Below are 16,603 nucleotides of genomic sequence, written 5' to 3'. Positions count from 1 at the left end.
TTAATTTTCCTTCCTGTTTCCTACACTGTTAACCAGCACCATGAATGTTGGTATACAATATCCACATATGTATGAGAACTTTTACTGCAAACCTGTTCAAATATAACAAGAGTTTGTAAGATAATAGCTTTAAATTCTATGTCCTCCTGGATTTCACGAAATTGTGAATTTCAAGCAGAGCAATAGGTGGTTGTTGTAAATAGTTTATAGTTTCTCATGTACTGTTTGGACTAATGCCACGTGAGTCAAATGTCACTTGATTGTACGATCAAGGTTGATACTGTATAAAGCACTTCGGTGTATTAGAAAACGTGTAACCTGTTTGAGTGCGAGCATTGTCTGCTTTCCAAATTCAACATAAATCTGCATGTGGCCTCCTTAGCCCAAGATTCATCAGTAAATGTAAGAAATACCTATATCAAACTATTAAACAGTATAAAAACATTGACTTCAGCACCAATAGTTTAATATGTGAATGTAAGACAATCTCGTTGTCTTCGGACAATGAATGGGGGGAAAAACCTCATCTTATAATCGAGTAAATACGGTAATAAACTGTTTACCCTTTCTGCTTCTGTACCTGAAAATGACACACACACACACACACACACCACACACACACACACACACACACACACACACACAGAATATCAGACATTCATAATATATCTCTGTAATTTTAAAGATTAATTACTTATTTACACCAAAAATGACAAAAAGATAAGGCAAAGTAAGAAACATGCAAAACTCTTGATACACATGCATACTACACTTGTGAGACTGGTAAACCACACAATTTGATTGATACATGACCATGAACACATTGGGCCAACCCTGAAGGACTAAAAGCACCTGTTTAGCTTTCATACGCATCACAAATGTTTCAAAGTAACAACTGTGAAGGGCTACAAGCACTGCAATATTAAAGCTGGAATATATAAATTAAATATTTGGGGGAAAAAAGACAAACAACAAAAACACAAGCCATTAAAGCTAGGTCAAACAACTTTATAATTAATTAAATGACTATCCACTAATCAGCATTTGCTATTTTTCTGATGAGAAATTTTAAAGCACTCAAGAACAAACATAGCTGTAGATAGTTATAAATTACAATAAAGATAAACCTTGTCAGCCATGAAACTACAGGAGAAAGGAAACTCACAAATTGTTTAAAAATTTCCAATTATCTGTTATTAGCAAAGAATATTTGAGGAGTTGTTCCATTTCCGCTTAAAGTGGAAGTTAGTTCTTTGCTGTAGTAAACTATCTGAGCACTATAATGAACAGTCACTACTTATTTTGAAATACAAAATATCAAATCAAATTACTATTTGATTTTTAAAAAATTCTTTCCATCTCTAACCATATGCCAGAAAATTGACACTGCCTAGAGCTCCAAAAGAATAGTTGGATATGCAGGACCAACATTAATACATTTAATAAATGCCTCACATGGATTTAAGTAATAGCGATGGGATTGATTAAAAATAGGCCAATTTTTTAAAGTTTGTAGCTGGAAGTATATTTTTTACAATTGAGACTGATGAATAGTTTACAGTGAGAAAACAATAATACAAACAACTTGTTACTGGTTACTTTCAATAAAAAATTATTTAAAAAACTGGTCTTACAAATCAAGAAAGAAAATTGCTATAAAAACTGATCAAAAAACTCAATAATGAATTTTTTTATATTACACCTGACAGATCACAAATAAATTTGATACCACTTGAAAACAGAAAGGGAGACGGTGATGTATGCTCTGCCAATGAGGTGATCACTGGAGACTGACTACCAACTCAGCAGGAAAACATGAGAGTATTCATAATTTGTAACTCTGCTTGTCAGAGAAGAGTGATCCATAATTATAAGAATTCATACATCAATGAAATTATGTTGCTCACTTCAGAAATCAGATTTATATTGCCCCATATGTTACAACAAGTATAAAGATAAGTAAATTTAATAACTGTCTAAATGAACTAGATGCCTGCCACGTCACATAATATTATTATTTTCTTATGTGAACCATTTCATTAGATGGCCAAATGACTGCAGAAGAAATTACTGAAATTAGTATTAATTTACAGAGAAAAACCACAAAAACAAAAATAATGGGCATGCATTAGAGAAAAAAAAATCACTCATTCAGCATAAACACACATGACCTTAGGGAAGAGTGATGATATCTACAAACAGTTGTTACAGAAATGATGTGTAAGAATATAGGCAGAAAGCAAAGAAAAAACTGAAAAGCATCCAAGTGTTAGTGAAAACTGATGATGTGAGAAACGCACTTGAAAAAATTTTTAAAGATGTTCCCTGGGCTTAGCTTACTCCCACCGGGTGTTGTGGGTGTAGGTGGTGTTGGAGGACAAGTGCTGGCAGCACTGTCCTTTGGAGGACTGAAACTAGTGAAGTTAGCAATTCAGTGAACACAGTACCTTATTTAAAATCTGATGAACCACACACAGTATAAATTAATATCTTAAAAACATTTTCTTCAGTTAACTGGATAGCACAGCACACATTTGCAGTGAGCACAAGGTGTTTTATTCTCTTTCCCCCGTTGTTCCCTCAAAAGAATAAATTTTTATTCCCAGTATGTCGCAAGGAAGTATCTTCTTTCTGTGTGAGTACAATTTAAATAAAAAAGTGTCCTGATACAGGAAAACATTCTGCAATGAAAACTTGCCAAACTCAGATACATAATTAAGTAACAGTGTACCCAGAACAGTCTGCACTGCAAAACAAAATGACTTTTTTTAATTTGGCGAATTTTGTATAAAAGAACTTGCAATTCATTATCTCTAAAATAATGGTTGTACAGAGAAACAAAAATCAAATAACTTTTACCAAAAAATAACAATCTTAGTAAAATATCAAAATGCATGGTCCTGTTATACTCTAAAGACCAAAGGATCCATGCCTCATGGTGCAAAAGTTACTTGAAACAACTGCTGCAAATTTGCCATCACTCTAAGTGAAGCTAAGAACAAACAATCGCAATTCTGCTAAGTTCACACATTTATGTACATTTAAATTACTAGAACATTAATCATATAATTCACATGGTCATAAAAAATGGTAATACGACTAATCTGTGACAGCCAAGTAATATCATTATGTTAGCGAACATCTGCCCACCCAATGACTATTCCTTACTGAAAGGACCTTTGTATTTGAATTTCAAGTGGAACTTTTTGATTTCCATGCTTCTAAGACAAGCCTGATGTAAACAGAGTCCTCACATCTTCATTTTGAAATCAAGTTCAGCTATTTTCATTAACTGTTATTTCTAAGCAACATAGTTTTGCAGTAGATGAAAATTTTAGCTTCCTCAGAAAATTTTTCCACAACACACCACACGTTCTATTTCGAGTAAGGGTTTCCCCCACTGTTTTACAGCCCCTTAAAAAAACAACAGTGCACTGAAAGAAGATAAGATATCTGAAGCTATTGAATCTTACAGTTTTTGTCACATAGCATTTTAATGTATGTCACTCAGCAAAGACATAATATGAATATAAAAATACTACTAACTATTTCACGGAATTTTCCAAGGAAATTATTAGGCATGCAAACATTCCATTAACACAGTTAAAGTCTAAAAGTTCCAATAGAAAAAATAGTTTGCACAGAGCAGTAACATACAGTAGTGATACCTGATTCGGCAGTGATATCCACAAGTACTGTGGTTTTAATTGTCAAAGTAATTTTTCACAACTTTACAGTTGCAGTATAACTGCCTAGAGCTTTCAGAAGTTTCATGACCCTAAACTGCAATGACATATTCTATCTCTACCATCACCACTGCCGCCACCACCACTCCGAACAGAGGAAGGATAGCAACTAAAAGATATATAAAAACTTGCTGTTTCTATCTGCCTTTAAATCTCAGAGCATCAATGGAAACAGTTTGTCTAAAAGGTTATATCAGTGATGTACGTAACATATGCAGGTAAAATTTGTTCACAACAGTATTCCTGTAGAGGAAAATAATATGAAATAATATGAAAATCCTTTAATGTCATAGACACTTTGTGACAGAGTGAAGAAAGGGAACCATGTAGTCAACAGTAAACATATGGAGTTGAATAGTAGCCAATGATTGAACATCTCTTACAAAAATGCTTTCAGGCTTGAATAATTATAACTACACAAAATGTATTATATTTTAGGCAAACCAGTGATCACAGGAGGATTATAATTAAACTTAAAAATGCTCAATAGTGTTTGTAATGTTAGTTGCCCAAAGAGTTTTGTTGGTGTTCCATAATTTTCATAATTTTGACTGTGATAAATTGACACTGACATGTTTATTTTAGGGATGCCAGTGTAGGAGTACACACAAATTAAGTAAAAATTTGTGCAATTCACACATTTATTTACATGAATAAGTGGACCTCCAAATTTTCCACTGTGCGAGACCGTGTGTGCCAGATAAGTCAGATTTGAAATTCTACTTTCTAATATTTTACTGTATTATTTTCTCATAATCTTTGAATTACTTTGTCAATACACATGCATAGCATGATATTTGTGTATTTCTAAACATTTATGAGTACTGTAATACTCTTCATTTATAGTTAACCGTTAAGTTAATTTGAGCTTTCTACGAGGGTTGGAACTTTAATAGTGGCAACTATTTATTTACAGCTCCTACAAAATAGATACGTGTTTCAAAGTTTTTCTGACATTCAAAGTAGTCACCAGCATTGTGTTAACCCGTTGCCAGCAATGTGGAAGTCTTAGGACACTCTTAGCACTGCCAGTTGTGTTGACAGTTCTAGCAGCGCAGTCTATTGCCCGACGAATTAGTAGCAGTTATGAAGCAAATGCCGTAAAGGGTTTCCTTCAGTTTAGAAATCGAGTTGAACTTACAAGGGCTTAAGTCAGGGGAGCGGAGTAGGTGGTATAGCACACAGCAGTCCCATCAGTCAAACAAATCAGTAACAGCTTGCACTGTACATGCCTGAGCATTGTCCTGCAAAACGATGGTCAGGTCCTGCAGAAAGTGTCATCACTTCTGTATCTACACTGTTCATTTTTGGAACACAACCTACGACCAGCTGAGAGACAGAAGTGGTGACACTTTCAGCAGGACCTGACCATCATTTTGCAGGACAATGCTCAAGCACATATAGTACAAGCTGTTACTGATTTGTGAGACTGATGGGACTGCTATGTGCTACACCACTTACTGCACTCCCTTGACTGAAGCCCTCTTAAGTTCAACTCTATTTCTAAACTGAAGGAAACACTTCAGGGCATTCACTTCAGAACTGCTACAAATTCGTCGGGCAATATACTGTGTCACTCGAACTGTCAACACAACTGGCTCTGCTACGAGTATCCTACGACTTCCACATCGCTGGCAAAGGGTTATACACAATGATGGTGACTACTTTGAAGCTCAGTAACTTTTCTCTATTTTGTAAGAGCTGTAAATAAATAGTTGTTACTATTTACGTTCCAACCCTTGTATAAATTACTGGCAACAGTATCCTTGTTCAAAGACAAACATTCTGCAATTTTACTGTATGTGTCAGTGATTCTTCTACAAAAACTTTCATCAGTTTTTGACAATCTTCATAAGATACAAGTGTTTTGCCTAATTTACTTTGTAATTATTTTACATTTGAGATCTACAATTACTGTAAGTACCTAATGCGTTGTGTCACAGTTCTGCCTTATACCAGCACTGCATGTTGTCTGTGTTTGTCACAAATTAACACTGTTGTCGAATTTGTTAGTGTCCAGAATCTCAAAAAGCTTCAAAGGAAGAGTCAATTATATACCAAGTTTTTCTGCTGTCATAACAAGTATCTCGTTTTGGCTGTTAATTGCCTCAGTTCTTAAAGGCAATTGGTAATACTTGTTTATTAAACCACAAATTAAAAGAAATTAAGTAAGCTTAGTTTAAAGTTATTTGTTTACTGTTCTGTAAAATACTACACCAATCAGAATGCAGTTCCGCTGTGTATACTGATTTCGCGCATGGGGAGAGTTAGCTGCTGATCCTATGCAGCTGGAAAGCCGCCCCAACTACTGTCAAGTGATTGGAAGCTGCTGCAAATGGATGTGTCAGGAGGGCTATCCTATGAATATGGTCTCCTCTGCTGGAAGTATAGGATCTATCAATACTTGACTGTCAGTGGCATATCAGTAATAGAATTAGCTCCCCTGGATGACAAGGGGGGGGGGGGGGGGGCGCAACACCTAAACTGAATATAATGGTAACCCTAAGGGAAATGGCAGCAAGGGATGGGAAGGAACACCACGTGCACTCAGTGCGTGTGTGCCAGGAGGCCACATTCAACTTGTTGGAGAGGCTATTGTGGCAGCCTCTGAAGAAACAAGATGCAACCAACTGCGGATTGTAGTGGCGGGGAGGGGGGGGGGGACACCTAAACTGAATATAATGGTAACCCTAAGGGAAATGGCAGCAAGGGATGGGAAGGAACACCACGTGCACTCAGTGCGTGTGTGCCAGGAGGCCACATTCAACTTGTTGGAGAAGCTATTGTGGCAGTCTCTGAAGAAACAAGATGCAACCAACTGCGGATTGTAGTGCAAATTGTTAAAAATGATGCCTATATTCTGAGCTCCAGGGTCATACATGGTTCTTTCCAGTGACTGGCAGAGAAGGGTGAGGAGACCAGCCTTGTGCATGGAGTTTCAATAAAGCTCAAAATTTGTAGCGTTGTCACCAAAACTGATTGTGGCCCTTTGGTTCTGGATCAAGTGGAAGTGCTGAACCAGAGACTTTGAAAATTCTGTGACAAGCTAGGTTGTGACTTCCTGGAATTGCGCCATAGGGTTGGAAACTGTAGGGTCACCCTACTCAAGTAGCTGGCTGACTGTGTGGTTCACTCATGGTCATAGCTTCAGAGTAGGCAACTCTCCAACTAGTCCAAGAGACCCAGAAGTATCAGTGTAAGATCCAAAGAAATGACTCTCCCACAGGAAGGAGTATTATAATCCTAGTGGTTAATAGCTAAGAATTCGCAACGAAGTGCCCGATTTTGAAGCGCAGAAAGCATTGAAGCTCATACATTACTAGGTACAGATCACTGGTTACAATGCAAAATTGACAGCAGTGAGATTTTTGGAGAAAATTTAAGCTTGTAGCACAAGAATAAGATAATGGGAAATGGAGGTGGCATATGTATCACAGCAGATAAGAAACTCAAGTCAACCAACATTGAAACTGAATGTGAGATTGTTTGGGCAAGACTCAGTATTAGAGGTGAACATAAACTTATAACTCTAGCTTCCTGTCGCTCACAATTTTGTTAGTGGTCAGGACGACAAGCCATCCTGTCAAAATTTACAAGATGTATTCTCTGAAAAATTACCCACAACAGGTAGTTTGAAACCCCACTTGTTATGGAAATATATTGGATCTAATGGCAACAAATAGCCGTCACATCTTTGAAGACATTCACATTGAAACTTACTAGTAACCATGAGGTATTTGTAGTTACAATGATTAACATAGTACTAAGGGCAAACAAAACAAACAGAAATATTTATATAGAGTGTACCGGGAAGAACGGCCAATATTCAAGGACATGACAGGATAGAGCATTTGAACCAAAAAATGTCTAGAAAGTAAGGGCTCTAAAATGCATACTGTAAAGAGCTGTGAGCACTACATCTTCAGTACTGTCAAACAAATTTCTTCCACTGAACAAGAGCTCATAGCTCATGCATTTTAAAAGCACAGGTCTGTTAGACTTTTTTTTTTTTGCTAGAAGAAGAGTTCATAATGGGATGGCCTTCCCATGATACGTGGTTACTGTAAAGAAACTTCAAAAGAAACAGTGACAACTGTATAAAAGGTGCAAAACAAAGCATATAGCTATATATACAGTACAAGGGCAATGCATGAAGTGAATAACTACAGTAGCACATTATCATCGAAGGATCCCTCTCAAAATCTGAAGTAATTCTGGTGTCTAGATGTTCACAGATGACACAGTAACAAACTGAGGGTAGCAAGTAAAATCAGAAATGCTTGCTAAGTTTTTAAATGTTCCAAAGGAAAATCCAGAGTACTGCCCAAATTGAATTCTCATACCATGACAAGGATGAATGTAATAGATACTAGTGTCAGTGGCTTTGAGAAACTGATGACATTGTTAAAATTGAACGAAGCTCCAGGGCCTCAGGGCCTGATGGAACTATCACATTCTATACCTAATTTGCAGCTGACATAGCCCCTCTTTTAGCCATAATATACCAAAGATACCATCTACTTGAAAGGTAGCTGAAGTTATCCAAGAAATTACTTTCTAATATCCTTGACATCCCTTTGCTGTAGCATCTTAAAACACATTCTGAGCTCAAACGTAATGAGGTATCTCTAACAGAATTACTTTTTCCATGTCACCCAGCATGTATTCTGCAAATATCGATCATGTGAAACCCGAATCATGCTTTTCGCTAATGACATTCTGAAAGTTATGGATCAAAGCAGTCAGATAGATGCAGTAATTTTTATTTCTGAAAGACATTTGACACAGTAACAAAATACAGTTGTTACCGAAAGCACTAAATGGGGTATCAAGAACAATTTGTGACTGGATTGAAGATTACTTGGTGGCACAACTACTGATGAACTTAAAACTAAACTGAGATGTGCCCCATGGAAGTGTGTTGGGACCTGAGATGTTCACATGGTATATTATCGACTTTACTAACTATAGTAACCTCAGACTTTTTGCAGACGCAGTTATTGGTGATGAATTACTGCCTGAAAAAAAATTCTGCAAATATACAGTTGGATCTGGGTGAGAATTCAAAGTGATGCAAACATTGTTAACTTGCTCTGAAAGTTCATAAACGTGAAGTTTTGCACTTTGGGGGTGGGGGTGTAATATCCTGTAACAACGAGTCACAGGCTCAATCATAGGTAAAGCAGGTGGCAAACTGTGGTTCATTGATGGAATACTACAGAAATGCTATCAGTCAACAAAGAGGAATGGATAAAAGACATTTGTGGATCTCACTCTAGAATATTGCTCAAGTATGTGGGACTTGTGCCAAATGAAACTAACAACGGAGATACAACGTATACAAAGAATGGCAACACAACGGAGACTGTCACATTTATGCTCAAAGGGTAGAACTGGCATGTTCTTGAAGATAGACACAACCTATTCATTGAAAGCCTTCTTAAAATGTTTCTAGAACCAACTTTAAGTGATTAATCTAGGAATGTGGTTCAAGCCCCTATGTATAGCTCCAACAGCGATTGTGGAAGTAAGTTTAGGCTAATTAGGGCATTTAAGTACTAATTTTTCTCATGCTTCATACAGGAATGAACTTGAGAAAAGCCCTAATGATTGTCACCATGCACTTCACACTTGTTTGCTGAATATTGATGTAGATGGTCCACTTTTGGAGCACAATAGAGCAGCACATCTGGATAGCATGGATTCAAGATGCCCTTGATACACTTCCGGAGGTAGATGGCCTCAGAAGTCTATGCACAGGTCATGCAATTCCCATCAATTACGAGCCAGCAGTTTGCAATCATGTAGATAGTGCCTGATAATGTTCCAGATGTGTTCCATCAGATTCCAATTAGGCAAATTTGGTAGCCAAGATATCAATGTGAACTAACTACTGTGTACCTCAAACTACTGCAGCACAAATCTGGCCTTGCGATACAGTCATCTTCCTGGAAGATGCCACGCCATCAAGCATGAAAGGACACAGGTGGTCCACAATGAAGTTCACAAAGTGTACAGCTGTCACGGTGGCTCCACATTCGGTGAAGAAGACATACCCAACATCTTGTCACCTACTTATGGTTTCACCATCCTTTAACCACTTTCCACCGGTACTCAATACAGCAGCACATGAACACCCACCCAGCTCTGCGATTTCTGAGGTGCTCTTCCCGAGCAATGGGTTACGACAATCTACCCTTTGTCAAGATCACTTGTGTCAGTTTATTTCCCCATTTTCAGCCTGTATCATTGCTAGAATGACTCCCTCTCTTCCATTCATTACTGCTCTGTTTATACACATTCCTTACTGTGTCAGATACCTGCAACACCTTGAGGTGGCGCGCATGGACACAATTTCAATAGTACAATGTTCTAACATTAGGTTAACAAAAGACATAATACCAAAATGTTTCAAAACTGTGTCCATCCCCTTAAGAACAAATAAGAAACAAGAACAGGTGAATGTAATCTAAATGAGATAGATTCAAGATATTTAAAAGGAATAAAGAGAATTTCTTCTGACTATTCCAACAGATCATTTTCTAGCTTGTCATTTCTACCATGATCTTAATCCAGCAGATTATCTTCTTCTTTGTTGGAAACCAGAATTACACTTTGTGGAGGGGTACATCAAACTTTTTTTAAAAGAATAAATGCACCAAATGATGACGCAACATCCCTAAAATGTATGTATTGTAGGTCCTTCATATGTTTTCTAAGCTCTAAAAGAGAAACAGATGTGCAAATAGCTCAACGAATTTAAGTGAATCAGTGCTGAGACACATAATTCACCCAAGTACACAGTATACTGCAAATAGGTGACATTGATACAAGAAACAATAGTTCAATTTTTTGTTCTACAATTGTGTCCATTATACATCAACTGAATACTGATCACAATCTGAGTATACACACAAAAAATATTCTCTCCTTAACTCAGAGTAGAAGCAACTTACTGTAGACACAAACTGTTTGTGTGATTAGAAAAAAGTTACATTGACTTTGCCCCCAAAGTGTGATAACACTAGTTATTTAGTCAATATAAGTGTGTTTCAGAAATCTATTATTTTGAAAGAGGTTACAAATCAAACTTGAAAAATTATTTAGTTCATTAAAAGTAATTAAGTTGCTTTAACCAAATTACTTTCAAATCTTCCAGGGATGTTATTGACACACTGCTGAGCTTCTGTATAAAACTTGTCTGTAACTTAGACAATCATCATGGGTGAAAGTACACAATTTCTAGTTAATTTGAATATGATCCTTGGGCAAGTAAATTAATAATACTGTTCTTTAGTTGTCAAGTTATTCCATGGCAACAGATGTGGAAATGAGCTTTTAGGTAAACCACAAGGGGGTTAATATGACTAAGAAGAGATCAGTGTATTGATCGTTTACCTCAAAATGGTTAAGAAACCATAAAATGTGGGCAGTGTACACAACCGTGGAAACCACATAGCCTCATATTATTATATTCCCATAGTTGAAAATGTGTGGGCCCCAAATGCCACATCAGCAATACACACTGGATAGTTAAACAGAAGTTGTGCCGTACCACACAAATATGTATTTCCTTAAGACATCAACTGCAGGACAGTTGGGATAGGGAACAGTGTATTGTTGAATTTCCCACCAAGTGACTGCTAACAAGGGGCTGTACAAACTTCCCCTCGTGCATTTTCTATTAGATTCATATCGACAGAGTTTGTAGGAAACAACTAGGACTGCAATATATGTGAACAGGAAGATAACTCTTAACTTTGTATGGCTCCTAGTATTCAAAGAGCCCACTACCAAGGGAGTAAGCGCTTACTTTTGTACGCGTGACGTCACTGGATCGAATCTCACTGACTGTACGTTTTTCCCCATTCTTAAGTAATTCTAAAAGAATTTATTATGACTGTGAAAATGAACAATATTTAATGATTCATTTATTATGTTCATAATCTTTATCTGGAATAAAAGGGAAAAAGTAAGGAGATTGAAAATAAAACAAGGATACAGGAAAGCTTTCAATCAAATCAGTATACTCCTCCTATTTACATTGTTGCATCTACGTTTACGGCAAGTATAATATGTAACCTATGGAGACCACAGAAATCATGATGATACTGATCGCAGTAGAAAACAATAATTACTGTGACATACAGCAAATGTATGGAACGCCAAATACTGTTATAATGGAAACTTATTTCCAAAATTGTAGAGGAAAATCCAGTATTTGTTAGATATTTATAATTTGCACACTCATAGTAAATTTGTTATTAGAACTATGTGAAAATTAAATAAAAGTACCAGCAGTAAAATTAGATCCAGAAACCTCACACTTATGAAACTAAGTGCTTACACTCAGCTGCGGACTACTTGAACACTAGTGACTATTCAAAATATATAAGCATGCCAAAAATTTTCAAATTCTATTTTCTAGAACACAGCTGAAAGTTGTGTCTTCCTGTTGACATGTGTTGAAGTCCTAAATGTGCCCTATGCACACTGCCAATATGAAAAATCACAGAGGCAAAGTTCGCATGGTCCCCTTATTTGCAGATTTCACAACACCTATGTTAATTCTTGGGGCAACATCAGTTTGAAGGGAGCCCCCCCCCCCCCCCCCCCCCCCACACACACACACACAAAAGCAAAATCCTGAAGGCACTTGCTTGCAAAACATCTTTGAGATTGGTCTTCACCTTTCAGACCTTTTCAGATATCTTAATGGTATGATCATTGCAACTGCATTATTTTTCTATCAAAAGCAGTATCACATCATGACGGCCCGGTGAATGCATGGAATGCTTTTGTGTCACATTCAGAAAATTACTGTTCTTGGAATACATTTTGAAAATCAAACCTCAGTGATCATCCTGTGAGTCACATCGTTCCCAAACTAGTGCAGATTTCTCCATTTACAAAAATGAACCACATCACCATCAAAATGTCATGTTGATATGTAATCCTATTTGAAACATCATAGTTAAATATTTTCTAAAATCTTATCACAAAATAAATGCGTAATTAATACTCTACCTTCTAACTTGGTTAGTTGGTAAGGGACTGTTGGCTACAGGAAGAGATTGCCTCGTCGGTGAGGTGTGAGTGGTTATTGTGGTTGTTCCTGTTGTAACAGCATTCAAGATATCTGATACTGGGGAAACAGCATCATCAGCTTCTTTTTTAATACCCCTGAAACAAAACAAACTTTTATATTGGTCTACAGGAAAAATATAGACAAACAGTGGAACTGAAAATCAACTGACTGACATGAGAACCTGCAATTGAAATGAACCAAAGAATTTGGTTTGAACATTTATAATTTGCTCCATGTGTGTGTGTGTGTGTGTGTGTGTGTGTGTGTGTGTGTGTGTGTGTGTGTTTCTCCTAATGTGTAAGAGCTAACTGAATTTAATTTTTATTGAACTGGACAACTGTGTCACTGATGCTATGTCATAGAAAACATAAGATACATGGAACTTACACTAAGGAAACCAAGTATTAAGAAACAAGACACAATAAAACAAATTACAATTTACTTCAGTTTACAAATCTTAATAATTGACAATGAAAAGAGAATGTGTCAGCTACAGTCTATTAATAGTAAATATTCCATCCACAGATTTTGTAAGGGGAGAGGTGTTTCAATAAATGGACATGATAATAAAGTGGGGATGGAATAATGAGTATTTATAACTAAAATTTATGTTAATGTGGGCCAGTTAGCTAATAAACTGTAACATTCCTCAAGTAGAAAGAAGTCAGTTAAATTTTTTGTTAATGGTATGTACAGGGAGATATATTTTTGTATGGCAGTGAACATTGTGTAAAGATGGCAGTGAACATTTATGCATACATGTCAGCAAACCACATCTTTCCAAGTGATATAGTTTCGAACAATAATGAATTATTGAGCTGGGGAAGCAGCACAATGACCATCACAAAAGATGAGAAGTACACGAAAAACAATTTCCACATTGCTCAGTGCTGACAACACATGGATGGCTTCCACTTCTGCAATGGTAAAAGCAAATCAGCTAGCTTAGTGCTTTACGCCTGATCGACAGCATGCCATCTGCACATCCTTCACAGCCAAGGTGAATAACTTAGGGGAGGTAGCATCTCATCTCATTCTCTAAGACCTCCTTTCACAGGAGACTTTCCAGTGATCCAGTCAAAGTATTTTGCCTCCAATTTTAAGCACCACATGTGTAGACACAGAGTGGCATTAATAAAGAATTTCAAGGTTTTCATTTCTTTCCAATGAATTTCAGAGAAACATGAATATCAAATGATGTCATTAATGATAACCAATAGCTGAACCCGAAGTGAATGATCCCACATGTTAGTTAATTTGATTCTGGCATGAGAGACCGTGTAAAAATCAGAAGAAATGTGATTAGTCCACACAATGCATAAGAAAGCTCTCAGTAAGATGGAACTTTATCACTGTACATCGTGCCATTGTCACGAGTATGTATCATAAATGTTTATTCCTTGGATGCAGCGAGTGAAAAACAATGGAGAACATAGTCTTCATTTATTTGGAAATGAGAATGTGAACAAATTGCAAATCAAGACAACAACTACTAGAGGTTTCAATCAATATCTGACCATTAGTGATACAAGTTTCAGGCTTATTAGTTTTATCTTCAGACTCCTATCTATGACAGTTTTACTCATATTAGTAACTAATTACTGAAACATGAAATGTTAATAAAATCTAATCAGTGATCACAGTGAAATGTCAAACTTTGCACCATACAGCCAGCCAGAGATTAGCAAAGTTTAATGAGAAATTGTGCAGTCCCAAGGGCAAAACTTATCACTAACGTAAATAAAAATCGGCTTTTCTGTGAGATGTTAATCCTAACTCAGAACTATCTGCACATTTGGACACCACATTGTACTCTGTGGTCTGTGAGTATGAACATATTTCTCATACATGTAACGTTTCCTTAATCACTTTGTGAGATACTACTATTTCTCATAGCCCCAAGAGAGTAGAGTAAGTTCATAAGCTAGCTGATTAACAGTTCTGTACAGTCACAGACACACATTCATTCCAATTACACATGTAATTGCTCTGACCTCCTCTTTATAGAAGTCCAACAAATATTTCTAGTCCTTCCAGTTGAATAATGAATCCTAAACTGAAGCATTATGCTGCAAATTATTTCTTGGAATAAAAGGGTGCAAGCTGCCAAATACTATCAAAATACCGCTATGTGCAGAGTTAACGCCACTGACAAAAGCGATATGCTCAGGTGGATTAAGATGTTTACTAGAGTGGAATCTAACACTAAAGAAACAGTGCAGCTGGAGATGATTAATTGCCACTAAACGCACACTCAATCAGCATGTGAGTGAGCTGATTTGCATTGAGATAAGTATCACCATCACAGGTGTCCACATAACTTTTTTCGAAAAGGGAGGAAAATTCTAAAATCCCCATTTTTGATATAACAGATTCATAGAATGTGAAAATGTGTCATGTCACAACAACTAAATTTGACAAGAAGCGTATCAGAAACCACTGATTGATAGCCCCTTAGTATATTTAAAGTAGATTAAATTGATACATAAAGGGTACGCATATTTAAATAATACCATTTTATGCATATGTAAGACAACCATGAGTGTAAGACACTCCCTCTTTTTTAAGAAGCTCCTTGAGAAATTGTTACACATATTGTGACTAATAAGAACCACAAACTGTTTTGGTGATATGAACTATCTGACTAAAAACCTTGAAAAAGAAGTTGTTTACACTAATTTTTATCTTCATTTTTTTTGTTTACTATCTAAGCCAGTCATCATCTTCATATTGGGTGATAGTTTGATGTAACCAATGAGACAAGAAGAGAGGGAATGTATATAGGAAAAGCAATGAAATTTATTATAATGATTTTTGGAAGGTGACTATCAACAGCCGTCAAGTGACGTATAAAACGCATGTTTTTTTCTGTTGTCGCATAGGACCTCCACCCTAGAAGATATTGCAGATAGTGTTTCACACTTGCACAAGCACAGTGCTATGCAAGAGTTGAAGGGGGGAAAACAGTGATAGCAGCTTGACTGAGAACTAGATTATTGAACGGGCAGCAAATTACGCAATGTCACCAAATATGGTAATGTGTACCACATACTTTGGCTTTTTCGGAACATCTACCATGTTTAAACTGCAGTTAGCCTGAATCCATTTGTAGTTGAACTTGAATGTACTTTAAAATTGGGCAGCTACTCATTTCTGCAGGAAATGGTAGAAGTCTAGACAGGGGCCAATGAAGTACTTTGATGTTTTGTGCTACGATGCTGTTGACACTCACCTTGACATATGACAGGAACAAAAGGAGATGTCAGCTGCTGGTTTTATGCAGCCAATGAGAGAGAGAGGTGGACAGGCAATAAGTTTGGTAGCCAGAGACATTGTAACATCCTAATGCCAGTCCAAAAGCAAAATACGAAATCTCCCACAGCAACCACAATCTTCTCAGAAATCACAACACATTCAGAAGAAACAACTTCAAATTGGCAACAATGAAGATATAAATATCACTGCGGTGCTATTACGATTATTATTATTATTATTATTATTATTATTATTATTATTATAGTGATACCACCAAAGACAGGGTTAGTAAGCAAAAAATGTAGAAAAGAAAGCAGTCCGTGAATTAATGTAAACCATTTCCTTTTCATTTATTTTATTTCTCCTTGTATTATCAAAATGTAGACAATCAACAAATGGCTTAAATTTGGAACAGATATAATGTTACCTTTTTAGATAGACACTTTATATCAATAAAAAGGTTTGTAATTTTGATTGGTCAGAATGTTAAAAATCAGTTTTTCTCAAGAAGCCT

General features: G+C 36.5%; 1 protein-coding gene across 1 annotated transcript in view; it reads right to left on the bottom strand.

Moving 5' to 3' along the window:
• Positions 1-16,603, bottom strand: part of LOC124796246 (protein phosphatase 1 regulatory subunit 12A-like) — a 371,361-nt gene that overhangs the window by 135,658 nt on the left and 219,100 nt on the right. Inside the window, 2 exon segments of the mRNA XM_047260342.1 lie at positions 2,301-2,414; positions 12,774-12,929. Coding sequence (XP_047116298.1) covers positions 2,301-2,414; positions 12,774-12,929 — 270 coding nt within the window.

Source organism: Schistocerca piceifrons, chromosome 4, assembly GCF_021461385.2.
Source record: "Schistocerca piceifrons isolate TAMUIC-IGC-003096 chromosome 4, iqSchPice1.1, whole genome shotgun sequence".
NCBI lineage: Eukaryota > Metazoa > Arthropoda > Insecta > Orthoptera > Acrididae > Schistocerca > Schistocerca piceifrons.
This window is presented reverse-complemented; position numbering and strand designations above follow the sequence as displayed.